At 41.2% G+C, this 22,958-nt stretch overlaps 1 protein-coding gene across 3 annotated transcripts in view; it reads right to left on the minus strand.

The window, feature by feature from the left end:
• The window catches only part of OMA1 (OMA1 zinc metallopeptidase), a 30,175-nt gene continuing 7,217 nt past the window's right edge, over nt 1–22,958 (minus strand). For 2 of the 3 annotated variants that reach the window (XM_081915837.1, XM_081915836.1), the window contains exons 3-9: nt 21,096–21,324; nt 19,975–20,148; nt 19,182–19,289; nt 18,493–18,621; nt 15,239–15,313; nt 12,517–12,666; nt 1–966 (exon numbers count right to left, since the gene is read on the minus strand). In XM_081915837.1, coding sequence (XP_081771963.1) covers nt 781–966; nt 12,517–12,666; nt 15,239–15,313; nt 18,493–18,621; nt 19,182–19,289; nt 19,975–20,148; nt 21,096–21,324 — 1,051 coding nt within the window. In that variant the 3' untranslated portion in view covers nt 1–780. Of the gene's footprint in view, nt 967–10,444; nt 10,572–12,516; nt 12,667–15,238; nt 15,314–18,492; nt 18,622–19,181; nt 19,290–19,974; nt 20,149–21,095; nt 21,325–22,958 lie in introns of all 3 variants that reach the window. The other variant, XM_081915838.1, reaches the window with a different exon arrangement.

Genomic DNA, 22,958 nt, shown 5'->3' on the forward strand with positions numbered 1-22,958 from the left:
TGATATTCGAACCAGACCACTGGTCAGTTTATTGCATCTTGATCCTTGTAAAAGGCAGCGAATTCTTACCAATATTTTATAAATATCATTGGACAAAACTAACTGAGCTTGCAACAAAGTCAAAAGGATTTACACAGGTAAGGGATACTATTTCATTATTTGCGACAAAGGGACAGATTTGTATCCAACTTGAGCCTGGGGATACAACTTAAAACTGCATTGCAAGAACTGCCCTTGGATAGACATTTTAGACAGATGCAATGTTTCCATTTTTCCAATATGCAGCCCTCCCTGCCCTCCCCACCACACTCAGCTGGACATCCCTTTGAGACATCCATTGGGAAACGGGGGTGAGGGGATGGAGAAGATTATAACATGATTGGGAAAAGACATAGTTCTGACAGTCAGGCTAACATTTCGGTGTACAAGAGGATTTGCTGTTGCAGCCTGGTTATACATGCAGTATGTATACGAGTGCCATATGGGGCACTGCTGAATACCCCCACCCCACTCCCATGCAGACAAAGGTTTCCTGTTCTCTTCCATCATGGAAACTGCTCCTCATGTTCCTTGTGCATATGAAACATTCTTCTGCAAATCCATTCAAGAGCCGAGTTCCAGAGGCACATCACTGTCAAAAATTGTGGCCATAAATTAATAGCACTGCCTGTCAGTCTGGCCATTTCAAATTTCTGAAGCAGTTTCCTGAAAAGCACAGTACTTGCCTTGAGAATTTGGATAACGTTAATCCAGGAAGCATTTCTGCCTTCACCTGCAGAGTTATTTCCCAGCTACTATGTCCACGTGTGTCTTCTCCTTTGTTCTGTAAAGGGCATCGTGAGTGAAGTTTGAGCCTCCCTCGTTTTTAGACGACTGCAGAATTTGTTGCTTGGCCAGTTTGAAAGCAAAGCGTGGATCCTGTCCAGGCAAAGCTGGGCAATTGCAGTGCTCCCTGATTTTAATTACCTGCAGTAGCAACAACAAAAAGACCAAAGAAAGAAAGTTACCACGCGGGAGAACAAACTCCAGGTTTTTTAAAATGGAAATGACCAGCTTCTTCCCAGGATTGCTGCAATGCAAAGACTAATGACATATAGAGCAATTTAATGAGTGGTCAGGGTTTGGGCACTTGGGAGATCACTGGAACCTTTTGGCTGCATAAAGTTTAATACTGGTTGCTTAAACATACTGCCTCAGTCTGATTTTGAAGACTGCCTCCCTTCCTGCCCAGGCTACCTTCCAATTCAGCAGGACTCCCAACCCTTAGGGGAGACTTTGTGGAGAGCTAGGGATGGCGGGGTGGGGAGGAAGAAGGGGCAGGGAAGTCAGCTTTCTTTGGCTCCCTAATGCCCCATTTTCTCTGGATCCAATCCACTGTGTCCACTGAAACAGAGGCCTCCGAGGGAAACAATGTCATTAATATGTAATCACATCATGGACCAAAAAATACTTCTCTGACCCAGAAGAAACCCACTGGTTTGATGCCAGTGTTAAATTACAAAACTTTATTTGAATAGCTTTAATAATTTATAATCAGCTAATTAAAATATAAAAATACAGGCATACATATATAGCAGACGACTCTATAGCAGTGGTTTTTAACATTTTTTGGAGGCGGTCACAGACCCCCTTTGAGAATCTGATGAAAGCTGATGGAAACCCTTGCCAGGAAAATGCATCCACGCACGCACACAATTTTGCATGATTTTATTGCATTGGGGAAATCATTTTTTGTGCCCAGTCCTCCCACACCATCCATGGAACCCCTGGGGGGCACAGCAGGTTTGTTGAGTTTCCCATGGGGTTGGAAGGATGGGAAAAGTCCACCCTCCACTCACAGCTCTTTCTTCACCCTCTGTCCTCTCCTTGTCCTCCAGCTGAGTTCAAGCAATTCCTTTTTTGGCTTCGCATGAAAGCATGCTGAATGTTTTAAGAGTAAAAAAAAGAGAGAAATGCTTCCAATAAGTTGGTTCCTTAAAAGTCAAGCTGGTCATGAAATTCTTATCACGATATCCCATATTGTTCTAAATGGCACTGACATGATGGGCAAACTGGAATTGTCCAGACTGGCATGCTGTTGGCACAGTGTATCTGTGCAGAGTTAAAAATAAGGATCTGAATGTTTCATCATCTGCTCAAGCATCAAACCGTATTTGCATCACTGCAACATTACTCAAAGTTGATTCAGCTATGGTGCTGCAAAAGTGGCTTAAATACATGCTGTGCAATCAAGCTTTTTTTTAAAAAAATATAAACCCATTCAAAACATTTCTTACCCAACTTCACTGCACAGCGACTTCAGAAGGGTTACTTACTAAAAGAGTTTCAAATTCACAACACAGTTATTAAAAGCCAGGCAGGTAAGTCACAACCAGTCAACCAAAAATAATTCATATCGGTGCCAGATATTACTGAAAGCCAAGACACATAACCAAGTCTTTAGGTGGTGGCTTTTTTTAAAAAAAAAATGTTAAATTTCTTACTGCCCTTCATCCAAGGATCACATTTTACAATATAAAAACACAAAATACTTAACATAGCAACAAACCAAAACAATTAAAAAAAACCTACACACAGTTTAAAAGGCAATAGATGGGAATGTTTTTGCCTATCACTTCAATATATGTAATATATGTAATGAAGGCACCAGGTGAGCCTCCCTGGGGAGAGCATTCCACAAGCGGGGAGCCACTGCAGAAAAGGGTAGGTGCCAGCCATATTACAGAGCAGTGAGAGTTGCAAAAGTGGAGCGCCTTTATCAAGCAAATGCTATAAAGACCCACTCGCCCCACCTTCACAATAGATTCATGGTCAAGCTTAGGTAGCTTCTGCTGGCATTTTGCAGAAACCCTCACTGTAGTTTAGACATCACCTGTTTACACAAACCAATCATGCTCTCAATGCCACAGCCTACCCCTCATGTAATACACATCACTGGAACACAAAGAGACCATCTCCTGTTGCCATAGTTAAGTACACAGACAATTCTGGCTGGTATGAGGAAGCAATTTTTATTTTAAGTTTAAATTCTAGAATCATTTTGTGTCTGTGTGACTAGATACAGAGGAATAAAAAGCTTCCCTCACACAGCTGGCTATTGAAGCCATATTTCTCCTCACAAAAAAAATGCCTTTTTTTTAGTATGTAAATAAATGCTATTTTCTAAAACTAGCCAAGAAACAAACACCAGCTTTTGAAAACAAGTTCCAGCCAAACAACTTTTAATTTATTTATTTGCACAATCCAAAGGTGGAAAAAGAATAGTTGACTCATCACCAAAACCACTCTGAGCTGAGGGTCTCACATACCCCTCTGACATCGTTTATTTATTTTTACTATGCTCCCATCTCCTCCCTCCCCTGCTGCGAGGACATTTTTCTTCTAAAAAATGTAACTTTGTTTTCCAGATGGCCCTCCAAATATCGCCCATAGAAATTCACAAGATGTATATCAAGCCGTTTCCACTTCAGCAACCAATCAATTCCTTAACAGATATTCGCAATGGCAGAGTTTCCTCTTGTTCTTCTTGCTGAACAGAAGCCACTGCAAGACTGCATTAATGTCAAACAGCATTATTCAAGCCAAGTAGAAATCTAAAGATTTAGGTTGTATCTTGAAAAGGGCAATGTGATCCGCTTTTAAACTAATTTAGCATTTTTAAATCTCTACGCTTCTCCCCCTCCTCTCTCTTTTAACTATATAGTGTCTATCTCCCCTTTCTCTGCTTTAAGTTATCTAAAACACTGGTGCATGTAGAAGGAAAACCATCAAGAGCCACAAGACGGTTCAGAGAAAACATTTGTACCCCGTGGAGGTGGATTCCCCTCCTTTTGCTTTCTTATTCCACATCAAGCAGTTAGAGGGGGCGAAAGGTGGCTGATTAAACACCCGCCACACTGATTCATACTCCATTAAATACAAGATGAAGACTACAGGCACGGCTGAGGGAGGGGTGAGCTCAGCACGGCCCCTCCTGCAGCCACACTCCAGACAGAGTGATATTTGCAGCAATTTCCAACCACTATGGGAAAAGTTAAGTCTCATTAAGGGAGTGCCCTTCCTTGGCTACTGGTGTTTTGCTTAAGGCCAGCAGTGCGCAGGCATTACTGGCAACATATGCCACTGCTTTGCAACTGGTGGGGTCAGGACCTGCTAATAGGTAGCAGCATGACCTAAGGTGTGCCGCAACAGCAGAGATCCCCTCATATGAATATATGGCAGAAATAACAATAGCAATTCAATCCCATGCATGTTTACTTGGTTCTGTTTAGTTCAATGGGGGTTACTCACTAAGTGTAGCCTAAGGCCATACCCTGGGGGAAAATGTGCTTTAGATAGCGTGAAAACACATTAATTTATTGTATGTTTAAGTATACTAAAGTAGTGACCTATAAGTCAATATTTTTCAGTTTAATTCTTTAGCCACGGGAGCTCATGGCAGAATATTCTTTATGTAGCTTGTTCCTATTATGTGATGGTGAACTTCTCTTTCTCACTCATGTAAAATATCCACATCTTTCCCCCTGAGGCAAAGACTGGATATTATTTAGAAAACACAGCCAAATGACTTGTGCATGGCAATATACTTAGAATGCACCACGGAAGATCATCTGGGCGTTTGCTCTATCATGTCTCACTCATAGCAAGAAAGCACTAGAACTCGTGGGGAAAGTGTGCATTCTGTCCTCAAAGTAATCTACTTTATCAGATTTTTTTAAACAAAAACAAGAAAATACTATGGAAAGGCAAGCTGCTTTAAAATTATGCAGCTTTGAGAGGGTTTGCCAGGTAATTTAGAACAAGAATGCTTTAGAAGTAGAAATAAAAGTGGCCACATTCTCTTCTAACAGGTTTCCTGAGAAAATACATATTCTCACAAATGCAATCTTTAGTTGACAGCCTGTTCGTTACTGTACAGCAGGTACACATCGTATAATCCAAGAAAAGGGGTGTTTTTTTCTTCCAATTCTGAAAATGTTAGGTTTTCTAGCCCCGTGCAGTTTCAAGGCCAATTCAATTATACCAGCTAGTAAAATATTTACCTTTGAGTTTGTCTGTGTCACAAGCAACGTGAAATCTGGACTGAGAATGAGTGATGTTTGTACAGAGCAAGCAGCTTCTCCATAAATTATCTAAAACCTGGAGCATACTTTATAGCCAATACTTGTGCTTCAGAACATTGGACAATTATACTGTGTTGTTTTGTTTTACGATTACTTTTATGTCCTACTCCTGTCAAACAGGGACAGTCTATTTACACCACTGGCCCCTAAATAAAGAAGTGCCTTTGAGTTTAACATGCAGGTTTTTTAACAGGCAGATAGCATTTGGGTATGTGTGATTATTTTAGGGATCACACCAATACAGAGGGGGTATTTAACACTTCCCTCTCCTTTTGTGGTCTTGAGGAAAATCTCTCCTCTAAAGGTACAATCTGCATTTCTTTTATTCTTCCATGTTGTCCAAAATTATTCACATGTTTCCTACCAAGAAATCAGACACTGACTTGCAGCATATTCTAAACAAGTCATATTCAAACCAGGGTGTGTGAAGCTGCCTTAACTGATAGCTCTTTATTTAAAACTAAAATCCCTAGTTTGCACATAATGCTAAACTGAGAGTAGTTTTAAATTCTAAAGTTTTAAACTGTGTCATAACACAGGCAATCTCATTAAAGCACATATTAATTCAGCCAAGTAGAAGCTATGCACCTTTCATCCCAACCAAGTGCTCCTGGAACCAGACCCCAACATCCTACTCAAGGTTAACACCAGTTTCCATAGACATCAAGACATAGTCCTGCCCAACGTCTGCATGGTCAGGGCCTCAGAGCCAAAGCTAAGACCTCACACTTGCAGATCCCTGCCAACTCAGTTGGGGGGGTGGCAACCACAGCTGCATTCCACAAGAGCACCCCCTGGAAAAAATCTACAGGGCAGCCACTTGAGCTCATATCTCCACATCCAAGGGGGATACGTAGGCCTCAGCAGCGATGGCCTTTAGCAAGTGGGTAGGCGCTCCATAAAGTTATCCTTGCTACCCTAGGATGGAATGACCACTGCTTTGGAACAAGCCCTGACTGTATGCTGTAACCATTACGCTAAATGCCAGATAAGCTGCTGAGCAGGATTTTGTCACGTTTGTTGAATACCTATGGAAGAGGTTTGGAAAACCAGATTGCCCACCAGGGGCTGCTGTCGCTGGGAGCCCTTGCAATGAAAGCAGCCAGACAAAAGGTAAAGAGGCCTGCTAGGAAAAGCTGCTCTGGATGAATTTCTGCCTGTACTGGTATGTTCAAGGAGGCATGCCAGAAAAAAGAGAGTCAGTCCTCGAAGGGCACAATTCAAAACAGAGCAAGTGGTCCCTGGTCACAAGACAGAGAGGCCTCAGCTGTGTTTCCAGTGGCAAAATGATTTTATCAACATGTAACTTGAAAACATGATCAGGCTGTACTGCTTGATCAAGAACACAGTATTGCTTGTGTTGCAGAGGATTTAAGGGGAAAGACATGACTGGGCTCAGGCTCTGTGCGTCTTTATCCCTGCCTCTGTAACAAAGCCCTAATATGGTTCAGCACAGCGCCTTCATGACCTTTAATCTGGATGGGCATGCAAAGGGACACAGCAATGTGATTTGCCTGAAATGCCTAGAACTATCCTGAGATAAGGGTTAGCAAATACCAGGTAGAGCAGCATTTTTGTTAGGGACCAGGCAACGATTTCTTTCCCACTGGTAAGTCCCCAATCACATGCATACACAATCTGAGCTTCTCAGCAGAAAGAGCTGTGGCATTTGAGAGAACTTCTAAAATGACAGATGCAAGTCCTACCATGTAAATCATGCCTATGGAAAGTTCAACTGTCTAGTATCTCGTGGCAGCAGCCCCACAGAATCAGTATATTGTGTTCTGTGACATATTCTTATGACCCCCAATGCAGATGCCACTATTGCATTAATTATGGATGTAGGGGGAAAGTCACCACAACTACTTAGGGATTTGGTAGCCAGGAAGTACAATTACCTTTTAAAAGGCCGGCATGTGAATGAAACCCAAGGGACAGCTTTTCCCAGGCAACGACAAAGCGCGACATAGCCATATTCAATGAGATGTAAATGCCACTTTTTGCTTTTGAAAATCTTTCCCCAAACACTGAACACTTAGTTTAGAATGGAATTCACAAAGTGATATCAAATGAAAGAGAACAGTAAATAAAAATATGCTTTGTTTGTGTTTTAAAGCTCACAACAGAATATTTCCTAGACTTCAGTATCAACTATAGCTGCTTCAACATTCCACTCATCATAATTTAAGTAGCTATAATCCACAGTTTGGAAAATCTTCATCTTACCACTGAGAGATACAAAACTGAAATATATCTCTGCTATTCCCTCTGTCTATCTCTCTCATGCACACACGTGTAGCAGCACAGACAGTTATGCATGCATTCCTCTGGATTTTCAATTAATTTCTTTTTAAATGGCACATTTTGCATTATCAACTCTAAGGAGGAAATGGTCATGCACCCAACACACATATGTTTCCTTGAAAGCTGCAGTGAAATTATGTGATATATACTATTTGGACAAATCTGAAATTAATGCAATGAGCATTCAATGAACGTCTTCATAGGAACCCCTCCCTAACACCATTAATGCAGCTGCTTAACCAGGGGGCTTTTTACTCATGGGTCCGACAGCAACCTAAAGTCATCCCAAAAAGAGCATTTAAAATTATTGGTTCTCTGCATTTTCTACCTTTGACTATCCATGTGTTAAATTTCCCATCTGACTTCCTTCTCATCCTAAATCTCTGAAACCTAACTTTACATTTTAAAATATCTCCCCAACCACCCTGAAAACCAATGTTCCTCCCTTCCCATGCCCAATTTAAAGCCCCTTTCCACTTCCTGCTGCACAGCTCAAGGTAAGCCAGGAATGGCTTTTCTTTACATAAATGTGTCAGCGCTTTGAAAACAGTCAGCCTTGCAGGAAGAATGGATCACACAGCTTTTCAATAAGAGTCAGCACTTGCTTTTAATCCTGGAAGGCTCCAATACCACAGGCTTGAAAACAGCTGGGATTTCCCCCTCTCATATATGGGGGGTTGGGGGGGAGAAATCTTTAGGTCATCTCTAGGAAATTCTGTATTTCCTCTTCTCACGCTATATAGTTTGATCAGTAGATTTGTAGAAAGAAGGCACAGTACTTAAGATGATGAAGGTATCACATGCCTTGTGGTTCAAGTATAAAAGTAAGCAGAGGGCTATGGTCTGCTGCTCCCACTTGCTAGAGAGAAAGAATGAAGCGAAAACAATTGGCACACTCTCAGCAAGCCATTAACCATGGTTTACTGGGATGTGCATATGCAGCAACTGTGGCCCTACTAAATCTCTCTCTCTCTCTCTCTCTCTCTCTCTCTGTTTTCCCCCAGACTCACTCCACCCCCAGCATTAAAAAACAAATCAACAAAAATACAAAACAGCATCAAGAGAGAAAACTTAACAGCCACTTAAGAACCAAGAAAAGCTGGCAAAATAAAAAGGTCCTGACTGCCTGCTTAAAAGCCATCAAAGGCAAGACCAACTGAACTACAAAGAGAGAGTCCCACAACCAGGGTACTGTCACGGAAAAAGCCCTGGTTACGTGTCATTGACAAGTGTACTCCCTTGGCAACAGAACACAAGGGCAGGCCTTTTGGTGACAATCACAACTTCTTCTTCTTATGTGACAAAAGTTGCATACCACTTGATTGTAGCAAAACCTCTAAGCAGTTTACTGTTAAAAACAAATAATTAAAAACTAGGGTAGACTTGCCTAAACAAAAATGTTTTAAGCTCATGCTAAAAAATAAGGCATCTGCCTAATATCAATGGCAACTGTTGGGCCAGTTCTTGTGGGAGGTGTTGGTACTTCAGGAAGAGGTGCAGCTTGTGCACCAGCTGAAGCTGGGCAAAGGCATTCCCAGCCGCAACAGCCACTTGGATATCAAGGAGCTATGCCAGCTCCTGAACCCACTGGGACTTCGGATGGAGTACAAAGCAATCCATAGCAGGCTGCATTTCTATTCCAGTCAGCTTCTCTACTGATCATCTCAACTTCTTCATCGACCGCCTCCTTAGAATCAAATGCCTGACCCTTAGCATACTATACCAGACATGTTATGAACCACCTGAGAACCAGTCTTGGATGAACGCTAGTATACACACCATCATCATCATCAAAAATTGCCTAATCATAATTTCTGACATCCTAAAGAGTTTGTAAGAATTGTAAGCTATACTGAGCGGTTTCGCGCAAACACTAAGCCGTAGTTTGTTTGGCCTACGTATGGTTTGAACATTCAATCCAGCCCAAAGGCTAATGAGAGTTGCCAACAAAACATGAAGTGAAGCTGTGGTTTGTTGTTGATACAGAACCATGGTTTGTTTTAACTATGTTTTGGCATTATGTCCAAATCCATAAAATTTGCTTAACCATGGTTTGATCAGCCACCCCACCCCAGACATTCATTAAGCTTGAAAACAAAGCAAGCTGAGGGAGGGGGTGGGGAGTCATGGTGTGTTTTCTCATCTGTGAGACAGCTTATGATTTGTGGAACAAAGACTGGTTAAAGCAAATCTATATGTAAACACGCAACATTATGGAATAAAACAAAAACGAAGTATGTCTCCAAATAAAGCAGAGCAACCTTCAGTTTAACTAACTGTCAGCGAACAAAACACACAATATACAAGCCATTTCTAAAGGAGAACAACATGCAAACCACAACTCTCTTCCTAAATCCAAGGACAACAAAAACGGTTAATGAACTTTCCAGATACTGCTAGCTAGGAGAGTGAGCAGAGCGAGAAGATCCTTCATGTCACACTTCTAGTGATCCACTTACTATTCCTGTCACAGAAATATTTGACTGAAGAGGAGACTGGAAGATAACCAATATAAATTATCTTCTTGCCCTCTAAGATTATGTCTGTACTGGCCAATTTGTATATAAATTTGTTTCATTATATATCACCATTATTTTGCAGACTCTGCATCTAATATGTGTATTTGCAATTTGCACTCTATTTTCAGATTTGGTAGTTGTTCTCATTAAAAAAAAAGAAGAAAACACTAAGCATGTCAACTGATGCCTTTCAAAACAGCATATTTAGAAACATATAAAAAGGAGTACATAACTTGCTCTGTATAAATTGGTTTTCATCTCATCCCTAAACAGTAAACCAATTTATGATGAGAAAAGTTGCTATTACAGAACAAACAAGACATAGCATACAAGGTTCAGGAAATGTTTGCTGCAAAAGACTGGGGACCACAGCACTAATAAGTATTATACTGCACCAGGGATTCACTGGTATGGACTCAAGCCAAGAGTACCATGAAATCAGAAACAGAATGTGAAGAGAAAACATTACTCCTAAAATATTTTAACCTATAGTTTAACCTATAGTTTAATGCAAACAGGTGTTTGCTTTGCTCTTTCCCAACTCCTGCTTTATTGACGCTCCTTTAGTACAGCGCACATTCAGATGAAGATATGACATTTTTCGTAATTTGGGTATATCAAGGTCCTGTAGAACGAGCAAAGAAAATTCTTATGCAGAAAGAAACTAGATTTATTTTCCTACCTGATTCTTTGCATCCCTCAGGTTTGAATACTGAAACTGATTATAGTTGCTTTCTATGAGTCATTACTAATGCTTGTATGTATAACACCTGTGTATGGATAAAGTTTGTTTTACATTTGTTATTTTAAAGGGGTCACTTTAAGAAGAAAACCTTACAGCTGCAGGTTGCTGTCTCCTGTAACTAAAATCAATGCTGCGCCTGTCTATATAATCTTACATTGTAACAGTTGTTCACTGTAGAAACCACTATGTTATAAGTTCTATTATCTTGATACTTCATATATGGTATGTACTTCTCTAGCACAATTGTTTATATAATTTTAATTTGTTAAAATATGTTGAATCATGACATTATATTCATTTATATTACTTAGAATATGTACCACTGATGAAGCCCATGAGAGCGAAACAAGGCATTATTCCGGAAATACTTGTCAACACTGTGGAACTGTAGTAGGCTCCAATTTGGACTTTATGAACAAATGTGGAACAGAAACCAGCAGATATTTGGTCTTTATGAATGAACTGCTTTATTGGGACTTTTGTCTATGTTATTGCACTTTATGTGTTGTTTATGTGCAAGATAAACATTTGATATTGTGATAAGAATATATAGAAGAGTATTGTTTATGTGAATGCACAGCCGGTTACGTCTTGTGTGTTTGTCGAATGTATTTCATGTAACGCAAGGTTTGATGTTGTTTTGCAAGTTGTTACATGGCGGTGCAACAGCAGCAGGAATGGAGGAGGGGTGAAGTTTGCACTTTATTAGCTGCATGTGTCATGATGCTCTGCATTAACCAGTAAAGGTAAAGGGACCCCTGAACATTAGGTCCAGTCGTTGTCAACTCTGGGGTTATGGCGCTCATCTCGCTTTAGTGGCCAAGCGAGCTGGCATACAGCTTCTGGGTCATGTGGTCAGCATGACTAAGCCGCTTCTGGCGAACCAGAGCAGCGCACGGAAACGCCGTTTACCTTCCTGCCAGAGTGGTACCTATTTATCTACTTGCACTTTGATGTGCTTTTGAACTGCTAGGTTGGCAGGAGCAGGGACCGAGCAACGGGAGCTCACCCCGTCGCGGGGATTCGAACCACCGACCTTCTGATCTTGCAAGTCCTAGACTCTGTGGTTTAACCCACAGCGCCACCCGCGTCCCTTCTACATTAGTTTCTGTTTAAATATGGTTTAACATTGCATGCAAGCCAGTTATTAGTTAGTGCCTGTGAGTTAGGGCCCAAGAGACAAGCAGTTGCACTTGAGCTCAAATCCTATGAAATGGCAGATTTGACAGAAGCTTAGGAACAGCTTGTTCATAATTGCCTGGACTGGCGTCCACTGCTAAAAATCCAAAAGCATTGAGATTGAAGCACTCCAGTAAGATTACTTACAGACAAACTTGTGCTCCAATACTAGGTAACATTTAGCCTGGACTAAGAGGTCTGGTTTCAAATTTCACCTTTGCCATAGGATTATTGTATGGCCCTAGACATGACTGAAATATGAACAATGACAGGATCATTTGAGGGCAAAGATTACAAAGCAGTTTGCAAATGTATAAATGATACATAGGAAATGGGAACAGGATAAGAGTTGCTGAAGAGAGAGGCACATTTGTTCCTGCGAGAAAGCTGAAGGTCTGCAGCTTGGGGGGACCAAGATAGATTTCAGTAAATCTAAGCAATATACAGCAAGTATTTCGACAGTATCTTTGTCTTAGAAAATTGCCAGCTAAGAAAGCAACCCGTAATGACCATTAGATTTGGAGTGTGTGAGTGTGCAAAATCCATCCTATATATACATTGCCCTTGGCAACTCAAAGAAGGATGGGACAGACACGTGAAAAATGATACTCAGTTTAAACACACCAAAAATCCCAAACCACCTCACCTCTGGAATAAGTCTGTCCAAGTGCTCAGCTCGATTCTCATGGGAGGGGTGTGTAGAAAACCATTCTGGCACTCTTGGTTGCCCTGTAAGAGTCTCAGCTAGCTCCATTTTCTGCCAGAATACAGAACTTGCTCTTACATCCATACAAGCCTAGAAAGAAAGAGAAGGTGATATTTCAGAAAGATACTGAACTGCAATCTTAAGATGCTTGTAAACATCAGTGGCCGTTTCCTTCACATCAAAAGCAGAGAAAAAGCACAGTTAGATAAGTAGGTTTCTCTACGTCTTCAGTGCTCTGAAACTCTTGGGAGCAACAGGCATAGCCTTAACAAAATAAAATCAAGTTGTTAATTTCTGGGCCGAGCAAAAAAGTGCTTCGCAGGTGAGCTGTTTCAAATGCAACTCTAAACAATGTGTGAAACCTGAGATGATAATAGTCAGAGCTGGCAGCAGAAAAATACATTTTCTAGAAGAGAAATGTAAGTGGCAAAGTATCATAAATGTTATGATATCAATGATCAAGGGAAACTGTTTTACATCCATGGTTAAAGAAGAAAACCATGGGAAAGAGAAAAAAGTAAAATAAATGAGCATTTATATCAAATGAAAGGCTGGAGCTTGCCAATGGTATTAAAATTAAAATTACGGAACTACTGGGTTCCGTAGCATATGCTAAATGCTAAAGGAAAAGTAAAAGGAAGAACTGCTTAACATTAACAAACTAACACTGGGAAATTGTTTTTTTAAACAACAACAACCTATACTGATTTTTTATTTTTTAACAAATAAAGGTATTGAAGACTGGAACTCGAGTCATGGGGAAACTGCACAGTGCCTGCAAATGCAAACAACTCTTGAAACGGAACAGGTGGCATTTCTGCACATATGCCAATGCAAGAGGAGGAGATACCAATTATGCTAATAGAAGCAAAACCATCTGGGTTAAGTTCTTGACCTTTACAGGCAAAGAAGGAGCTGCTGTAGCAAAATGGATGAAATGGAAACAGACTTATAAAGTGCTCGAGACAAATAAACACGCCACGGAAGAAAAGAAGGGAAGAGCTTATTTTTAAATAAATAAATCTGTATTTGGCTTGAAACCCAATACTTCTCTGAATTAATGCACACACACAGAGAGAAACAAAGAAAGAGAGAGAGAGAGAGTTGTTTTTAAAGACTTTGGTTAACAATCAAAGCATTTGTAGCAGCAGTGATTCCACAGATCTGAGTCTCTCCAGCAACCAAAACATTTACATGGTCCCTGTATGGCTCACTGTGACATGTGAACCAGGCTGTCCTCTGTTTCAATTGGTGTTGTTACAAGTTCAAGTTGATAACTGCAACACAGGTCTCCAGTGCTTTCATTCTTTCTCCCTTTTCAAACAAGTAGTTCTGTATTACAACTACAAAGCGTCTCTTTCTCATAGACTGAAATTTCTCATCTTACATTTCTTTTCAAATATTTTTCTCAGCGACTACACTTTTGCAATAAAGATCTGATTAACCCTTTCCCTTGTTTTGGCTTAGTACTCAGATAGCTTCCTAGGCTGAGATGGTCTGGCACCCACAACTCTCCAGGGCAAATTAGAGGTCTCCATAGCTGTGGACGCAGAACTGAGAGATACACACACACACCAGGTTAAAGATGCTCCAGGCATTTGGATAATAAATATTACTGTGTGCTGGGGTGATGTGGGCCCTTATCAGAGGCACCAGCTTCTCCAGGTGATTGAGGAGATGTTGTGCAACATCCTGACATCGTGCATGCAGCCCTCTAAACATCGAGGGCTCCTGGTCCACTCCAAAAACACAAAGCACATGGGGGGGGGGAGGAAGTGTCTCAGCCCTCAGAAGCCAACGCCTATGGCTAATAAAGCAGCTGCACTGTGGTATCTATTATAAGGGAGTAATTTGTTATTTATGTTTTATATTTCATTGAAGAGGGTAGTTTAAACAATTTGTTATATGAAGCTGCCCTTTGTTGCAGAATGGAGGAAAGTGAGGTGAAAAAGCAAACAAGCAAATAAATATGATAAAGGCCGTTTTCCCTCATCCAGACACCCTTTAAGTACATGCTGAAGCATCATTCTCTCCTTTGGGCGTAAATGCTTCCTACTTTTCTGTATCCTCAAAGGCCAAATATAAATAATTGTAACAAACCAATAAGCATTGGCAATATTGTCAACCCTAGAAAGAAGCTTGATGGATTTTCACCCAGAGGAATAAAAGTTATTGTGAACAGCACTGTTTGCAAAAATGCCTGTGAAAATAAGTGGTCCACTAACTTTGTTCCTCTCCCAGCAGTCAAGCTAACTAGTTTGTGTGTGTTCTAATAATAAATTCTAATAATAATACTAACACTAGGTGGCGGTGGTGGTGCAGTTATCCCATTCCTGTACATATGAAATGGTAAGGATTTTTTGTATTTTGATGAGCCTCATACTGAAATCCCAGATTATTATTCATAATATCATTTTTCTTAATCACATTCCAAGCAACCATCTCATGGCGGTTTACACACAAGAAAATCAAAAACATTTAAAAACACAAAATCAGCAAATACATTTAAAAGACTAAAACCCTAATACAGCAGACGGCAAGGGAAAGACCCATTTATTTAAGGTGTTATAACTATACACAGAAAACCATTTGTGAAAAACACTGTCTGCTTAAAATGAAGCAAAGGAACTTTTTCTATCCTGTTGTCAAAAACTATTATTACCTTAGCAGCAAACCAAAGCCCGATTTTGTCAGCTTCCGCTTCCAATGTCCTGCTATATGGCCTATTGAACAGCAACTAGAAGGGAAAAGAAAGAGACATCAGAACTTTGTTCTTGCCTGTTTCTGAAACCAAAGTAAGCATTTTCCTAACTTACATGCAACAGACAAGTTTCAGAAGAAGTGTTCCTCCTCTTACTCTTTCTGCAAAGGGCTTAGAGAAGAGGCTGTAGTACATTTTTCCTGTGGAATTTAGGAAGCAGCTAAATCAGCAGTTGCATTAGCAGCCTGGCTGAGGACCTGCTGCATTCTAGAGTTTGGTTCCAATAAAAGCCATGCATGCCAGTGGTGCTTCTTCACTTTTCTCTCTCTCTCTGGTCTACAGTAGACAGAATGATAGGATGTGCTCCAGCATTTTATAGATTGAAGTAGTGGATGCCGCTAAGTGGGGAGTATTTGCATGGCCTGGCAAATAATGACAAGAGGCCAGAGCTAGCCACAGGTGAAAAATAAAACTAAAATGCATGCAGCCAGATGGGTTTTGATAATAAAAGCAGTGAAGTATTCTGCAGACACATCAGATACAGATAAAGAGACATCTATGTGCTTTATTGCATTTAGACCATTTAGTTGTCATTGGTCCCATTTTACAGGTGGTTACAAAAAACACTGAGGCACCGCAATATGTGTGTTCACCTTTAAATCCATGGCGGAGGTCTTAAGGAAAAAAGCACCTCGGAGCATATGCAGAGTGCTTTCTCCCTCATATTAAAGCTTTTCAATGCAAAATGTAATGCAAATATCAATGAATTATAATAAAGTATAAACCAATGACTGGCGGTGACAGCAGAGCACAGAGATCGAAGTCAGAGAGAGCAGTGATGAGGGCGGATGGTAACAACTTAGGATGACTGTAGAAGAGGCACTGTCTCGCCCCAAGGAAAGCCCTGCCCAGCTCCAATCTACCTGCCGCCCAGTTCCCAAAATGTCATGGGAAATTACCCACATATTGTAAGGCCTCACACTGCAATTATGACAGCAAAAAAACTTGGATAGCAGGTTTTCTGTGTAGTAGCCAAGCTGAAAGTAAATTGTGGATATGAAAGATGGACATGCCTTATTACAGCCTCAAGACTCTCCTCAGCTGTAATAGAGTTTATTCAGTTTCCATGTTTGTTCCCTTTAAAAACAAACAAACAAAAAACCTGATATTTTCCGCCTGATATTTGACAATACTGCCAAATTTCGTTTCATTTTAACCCTACAGGCATGGGGTGCACATGGGGCCTACAGATGTGGATAGACTCCAACTCCCATCCGCCCCAGTCTGCATGCCCAGTGGTCAGGAACCACCTGCAGGGCCACAGTGGCCCTTGCCCTAGTTCTGTAATGGACCAAAGTCCATTTGAATTGATACCATATTTCCAGCTGCATTTGAAATACCTCATATTTTGCACGGACCACAGGTTTCATAAACTTACTCCCCTTCCAGAGTGTCTCAGTGACACTGACAATGGTAGAATTGGGACCTTTTTAATTTGGTGCTCTGAGGATGCAGTTTTTCAAACAAATCATGTATTAATCTTGCAGTAACACATTTTCACCAGTTGGTAAAAAAAACTACCTGGCCACACGGTTATTCCAAGGCACCAACTATGTTATATTGTTACTTTACCGTAGAGGTTTTATTTTGTAAACCGCCTTATTTTTCACAACGAAAGGTGGTTTATGAACACTACCAAATGAAATAAAAAATTTTAATTTGAGAAGCCAATCTTTTCAAAGAGGTACCACAAAATGCTCTTGCTCAGTGCCTTGTGGGTCACCAGAGATCACATTTAATTGTGTGACTTATTGACTTCCGGTTGTCAGAGTGATAATACAAAGTTACAACATTGACTTGAGAGGATAATATGGAATATTGCTAGAGGGAGCAGCACCGTACTCAGCCCAGACAGCTGTGGAAACCAAGAAACAGCAAGAATAAAATCACGTTTCTGCAACCTCAGAAGTTTTCCTGGCACCTCCCTTTTTAAAAAGAAAAGAGCTACCACAGGCATTTTACACTTCTGGAACGTGAAGGGAAAGAAACTGCCAAATGTGACAGAGAGCGAAGAACTGGGTTTGGCAACTTGTGTACTATAAAGCAAGCCTGGTGCTGAAGTATCATTGATCATCCTGACAGTTCTCTCAGCCATTTTAGGTTAGGTTACTGAACTGCCTTTTCCTACATCTCTGATTTTATTCCTGACTGGCAGGAAGTTCAAGTGTAATAAGAAACTTTGCAGGGAGAGCAGGACCATTTATTCTCTTCTCAGTTCCTGGTTAATGAGCCTTGTAGCATGGAGCAAAAGAAAAAGAAAGAAAGAAAGAAAGAAAGAAAGAAAGAAAGAAAGAAAGAAAGAAAGAAAGAAAGAAAGAAAGCCAAGTGGAAGGATCTCAGGGCATCCGAGGTTCTCGGATCACTTGGGGAGATCTGTGGATTTCACCCAAGGATATTAAAATAGCACAATATTAGCTCAACAGATGTACAAAGAACAATATTGCATTTTAAATCGTTTTCCGGGTGATCAAGCTAACCTTTAAAAATGCAAAGGTATAAAAGGAGAAGGAAGTTCTATTGCAAAATGCATGCCATCCTCCAGAGATTGAACATTGTGGGTGATGAATGCTACAGTAGAATTTAAATTATTGATTCTAGGTAAGTATGCCCCACTCAGTAGTATGTCCAGGGCCAGCAGAACGAGTTTATAAGAAAAATGTTTACTGGCTCAGAGCAGCGGCCAGGGAAATAACAAAGTACTTCCATTTCCTAGCGTTCATTCCCGGCTCACAACAGTCTGAAGTTTACAAACTAGAAGGCAATATATGTGTCTTTCGTGAATCAATCCAATGGTGTTTTTTAAAAACAAACAAACAAACCACACCTATGACAGTGTGCATAATACACCCACAAAATGACCTACCTTTGTTGCAACTCCGTCTTATTTTTAAAACAGTGAGATCAAGACCTGCTTCCCATGGCGAAAAGGCAAGCCCGGGCTTGTAATCAGCTACTCACCCAGGCTGAACTGCAGTTTCTTTCCCCTTCTTAGAGCCAACACGCAAGCTGACTTAAGACCATAAGTTTACTGCTAGATCAGATCCATAGTCTATTAAATGAAGCATTGTGTCCTGTAATACAGAGACCTCCCCCCACAAAGAACACCCCCGATGCAGGAGCTAGACGAATGCTCTGTAGAAAGGTGATCATCTTACCTCTTGAAACCAAGCTTGGAGCCAGTGGCCTACGATTGCTAAGCTGTCTACAGGGCAAACAGCCCAAATCATTATGAGAAGAATGAGGAGCACGAAATCCACAAAATGCATCAGGCTCGCCTTCTCTGCCTTAAAACAAGGAAAACAGTATTTAAAAACCACCTATTTATGTCCTAATCTTGCGCATGGATATTTAAGGTTTTCTGAATTCAAAACGATGCGCTGTCTACCGACCCCTTTTACAAAACGTGAAGACGCAGAAGTTGCTGTTACTTCTCCAACTTGGTTCGCCAGCTGTTGCTGGACTACAACTCCCATCACATCCTGCTAGCTAAAGATTATGGGAGTTGTAGTCCAACTGGAGATCCAATTGGAGAAACACTGTATGAAGCCACAATGCTGGCAGAAGAAGCACTGGATGCTGGAAAGCACCAACGCTGGGTAAGGAAGGCCTATAAAGAGCTATTCAGTTGTACGACACACCCCTAACTTCTGACTATGTCAGTTCAATTAACATCACAGATGCAGAGTTTGGAGCAAAGCTTACTAGCCCTAAGAGGCAGGCTGTGAGCATTGCTGGATAATTCCAGTCAAATATGGTGGTCTCCACATTGGTCACTTATGGCTACAAGCATGTGTTTCGTTTCAGAGGGCTTTGGCAACATCACTATTTAAAACAGGATACATACCCCGTGTCCCAGAACAGCATGAGCAAGTTCATGTCCCAGAATGAAAGACAGCTCATTGATATCTGACACAGCAGATAGCATACCAGTGAAAACAAACAGTTGTCCATTCTGCAGGCAAAGAGAGGAAAAATAATACTGCAAACAAATTGTTTCACAGAGCAATCCAAAGTGGGGGTGGGGGTGAACCCAGAGCTCAGCCAGGCCAGCACCAGCAGAGCAGAAAAATTGGGAGAGGGGGTGAGAGACAGAAAGGAGGAAAAAAGAGAAGTTGTGTTTCTTCTTTATTCCTCCTTTTCGTCAGCACACTTCTTTGGGGGGGGGGCGAGGTGAGGAAGGGAGAATTTCCTGCACGTTGGTCAGAAAAGGAGGGAAAATCAGCACGCAAACTTCAGGACATGTTTTCTCTCAACCCATGTATGTGGATTGGGGGAGGCTGGATCCCAGAAGCTCCTCTTCTCCCCAACACCTTTTTGCCCTCTCTACTGTGAAAGCAATAAGGGCAGAGAAAGGACAGCGGTACCAAGTCTGCACTGACTGGCAGAGGCTCCCCAGGGATTCAGATTTGGTGAAATTCCCAGCCCCGCCTGCAGAAGCCAGGGACTGAATCTGGAAGAGCAAGGGAGATGCTCTGCCTCTGAGCTAAGACCCCCCCACCCCCACCCTCACTGCCAAGAGGGAGATGCACAAAATCCTTCAGCCTCTAGGACGTCCTGCCAAGGACAACAGGAATGCGCTGTTAGTAGCTTTTTTCCAAATTATTACATCTCACCTTTGGTGTTTGATTTTTACTTACTGGAAGCACAACAGCATTAATGTCTGGCCCCTCCACCACATGGATAGTCCACTTGAACTCAGAGAATCCTGGAAATTCCTTGTTGCTGTCAACCAAATGCAAAAAGACTTTTTTGACCTCCTGGTAACGGGGGTCTGTTTCAGGCAACATTCTGCTTTTAAACTCTTCAACCCACTGGAAGAAAAAGAAGATGCAGCATACTGACCGATTCAAGGCAAGTAAAATTGCAATTAAGAGATACAATATGCATGAATATCCATGGAAGAGAGGTCAGTATAAATAAAAAAACATATGACGCAATCTAATTCAGAGCAGGGAGGAGACATCCACCATACTATTAGAGCATGATGAATTTTTCAACTCCCCAATTCCCCAAATTAAGGGTGCTAAAAAGTTATAGAATGACTTGGGAATTCAAAAGATATTTTGGTTACATTAATCTAATTTTGTTTGGTAAATAAAATGTGTGTAATATTGCATAGAAATAATTTTAAAATGATTGCCAAGCACTTATATTTTAATATTATTCTTGTTTACTTATATTATGTATATTTATGATTTTACCTGACACTTTCAGAAGGCAAAATTAAAATTCTTTGGCTTTCCAAAAGCAGTTTATTTGCTTCTTAAGCAAACGTAGTCTTAGCAAGCTAAATGTTGTCCAATCGCAAATATAATAGCAGATTTGAATCCCTCGCACCCAAAAATGTATTTTTAAGACCCCCTCATGGAAGAATTTTGCAAAAATTAAATTTCACCGCCTAAAATGACATGCCCTGCTGTATGATATCCATTTAGGGAATAAAATTGAAAGATGTGCTTGAGCAAAATATTTAACTCAGGAAAGGTGACCTAATGACATGGAATACATCAGCAATTATATATACATATATTATTTACTAACAAGCAATATTCATCTTCCTCGTGTAACAAGCAGTAAAACAGATATTCTCAATCCTTGCACTGCCAATACTCCTTAAATGGAAGAAAAATTCCCTCAGCTATATGGGAAGGCCAGAAAACAGGATATATGCTTCATATAAGTTCCCATCTTCAATCACCAGCATTGTGCATTAATAAGGGTCTCAAGTAATTGTTTGCTTTTTTGAACAGCTACCCACCATGGCATACTCCATCTGGGACAATTCAGCAAAATGGTCTTTCCGAAACACCAGAAGTCGAGAACGTCCAGTGATTGGTGTCTCTTCCAAGTGAGTAAAATAAAACAGGATAAATACAAGTCCTAAAGTGCTCAGGCCCAGGGCTATCTTCCATTTATTTCTTCTTGCAGCTTCTTTAAACAGCTCCTTCTTGTTTGGAGGAAGTGCCCGCCACCATTTTCTTATGCTCCTGTAAGACACAAGTATAGCAAAGTTCGAGGAAGCCAGAGCGAATCGCAAGTGTCCCCGACTGCTGCACCCTCATCAGTGCTACCAGCATGTGTTATAAATGTCAAAACTTAACAGACAAGCTTCTCTGCTTAATGCAAACAAAGAGTGTGCTAGTGCATGATGCTCCAAAGTTCTTTCGCCTGCTGTGCCACCAGGAAACAAACCATGGTCTGGCTTGTTTTGAGTGCCCAACCTGAGGCTCATGGTGTGTCAACCACAAGTGGCATGCCAAGAACAAACCTTGATTGCCACATGGTTTATTTGGAAAGAAAGAAACCATAGGCCTGGGTCTGGACGTAACAACAAGCCAGGCTCTCTTTCCTGTAAGTTTAGCAGCAGCAGAAACAGAAAAAGAGCAGAACAAAACCTTTTCAGTGGCATATACTAACATGCGGAGTGCTCACATTAAACCACAGTTAACATCGTTAGTAGTCTTTAGCTATGGTTTAATGTGACACAGCTACAACAAGCTATGAGGCTGCAGCAATGTTCACTTTGATACCTCACTCTACAAGAGTAAAACGGATATGCTGCACATTCTTGTACACATGAGAGAAATGGAGAATTAGGGAGGTTTTCTGGTTAACCTGGTGTCAGGCTCCGAGGACTTGGCTTCCTCCCCCCCTTTGGCCGTAGATAAACAGGACAAAGTGAAGAGTCCCTTACCATTTAAAGAGTCTTTAATCATCACAGCAAAAGAACAAAGCATTCATTATTAGAATTGAAGGTGTTCCCAATTAAGGCTTCCCCCCACTTCCCCCCAATCACTTCCATCTCGCAACCACCATGCTTTTTGTGTAGCCATCTTATCTGCTCTACGTGACCTTGGACTGATATGCTGAATACTTTCCAGCAAAAAAGAGTCTGTTAGCTCTCTCTCTTCCTGTTCTTCTTCGCTTTGCTGTTCACCCTCCAGTTCTTCCCAATGTTCCTCGTCAGAACTATGCCCCTCTGCAAACCACTGTTCCAAATCTTTACTGCTCCAGGGCAGCTTCAGGATCCTGATCAGGAGCAGGGGGAGGGTCCCACCACTCCTCATCAGAGCAGTACTCCTCAGCTTGGTCTCTGACACCTAGAGAGTGTGGGGCCTCCCAAACTAAGGAGATTGGTTAACTGTGCGTTATGAGGAGTCTGAGAGATGAGGAAAGGCAGCTGAGGGCATAAGCACAACAAGAAGGGGTGGGGGAGAGAGCTGGTGCAGAGAAGGAGGAAAGCTGAATGAGAAGTAAACAGGAGGAAGATATGGCAAACAGTGAGTGTGGAACCACCATCACTCTCATCAAATAAATGGGCAGCATCGTATTTGGGATTAAAAGGTTATGTGCACATATCTACAGCTGGACAGGAACCCAGGACCCATTTCTGCATACAGCTGCCCACAAAGCTAGGGATCTACACAAAGTCTTGCTTCTGTACATAGGTGGATCAGGCAGCTTTTAAGCTGTCCAGGTTAAGGCGAGTCATAGGCTGAGAAGGTGAGTTTAAAAAGAAGATGGATTTCAAGAACAAATAAATAAATAGGGAGAGATGGCGCAGTACCTACGTAGCATGCACATGTTTGTACAGAAAGAACTTCCATTTCAAATGAAGAGG

Source organism: Podarcis melisellensis (assembly GCF_964234715.1).
Source record: "Podarcis melisellensis genome assembly, chromosome: 6".
Taxonomy (NCBI): domain Eukaryota; kingdom Metazoa; phylum Chordata; class Lepidosauria; order Squamata; family Lacertidae; genus Podarcis; species Podarcis melisellensis.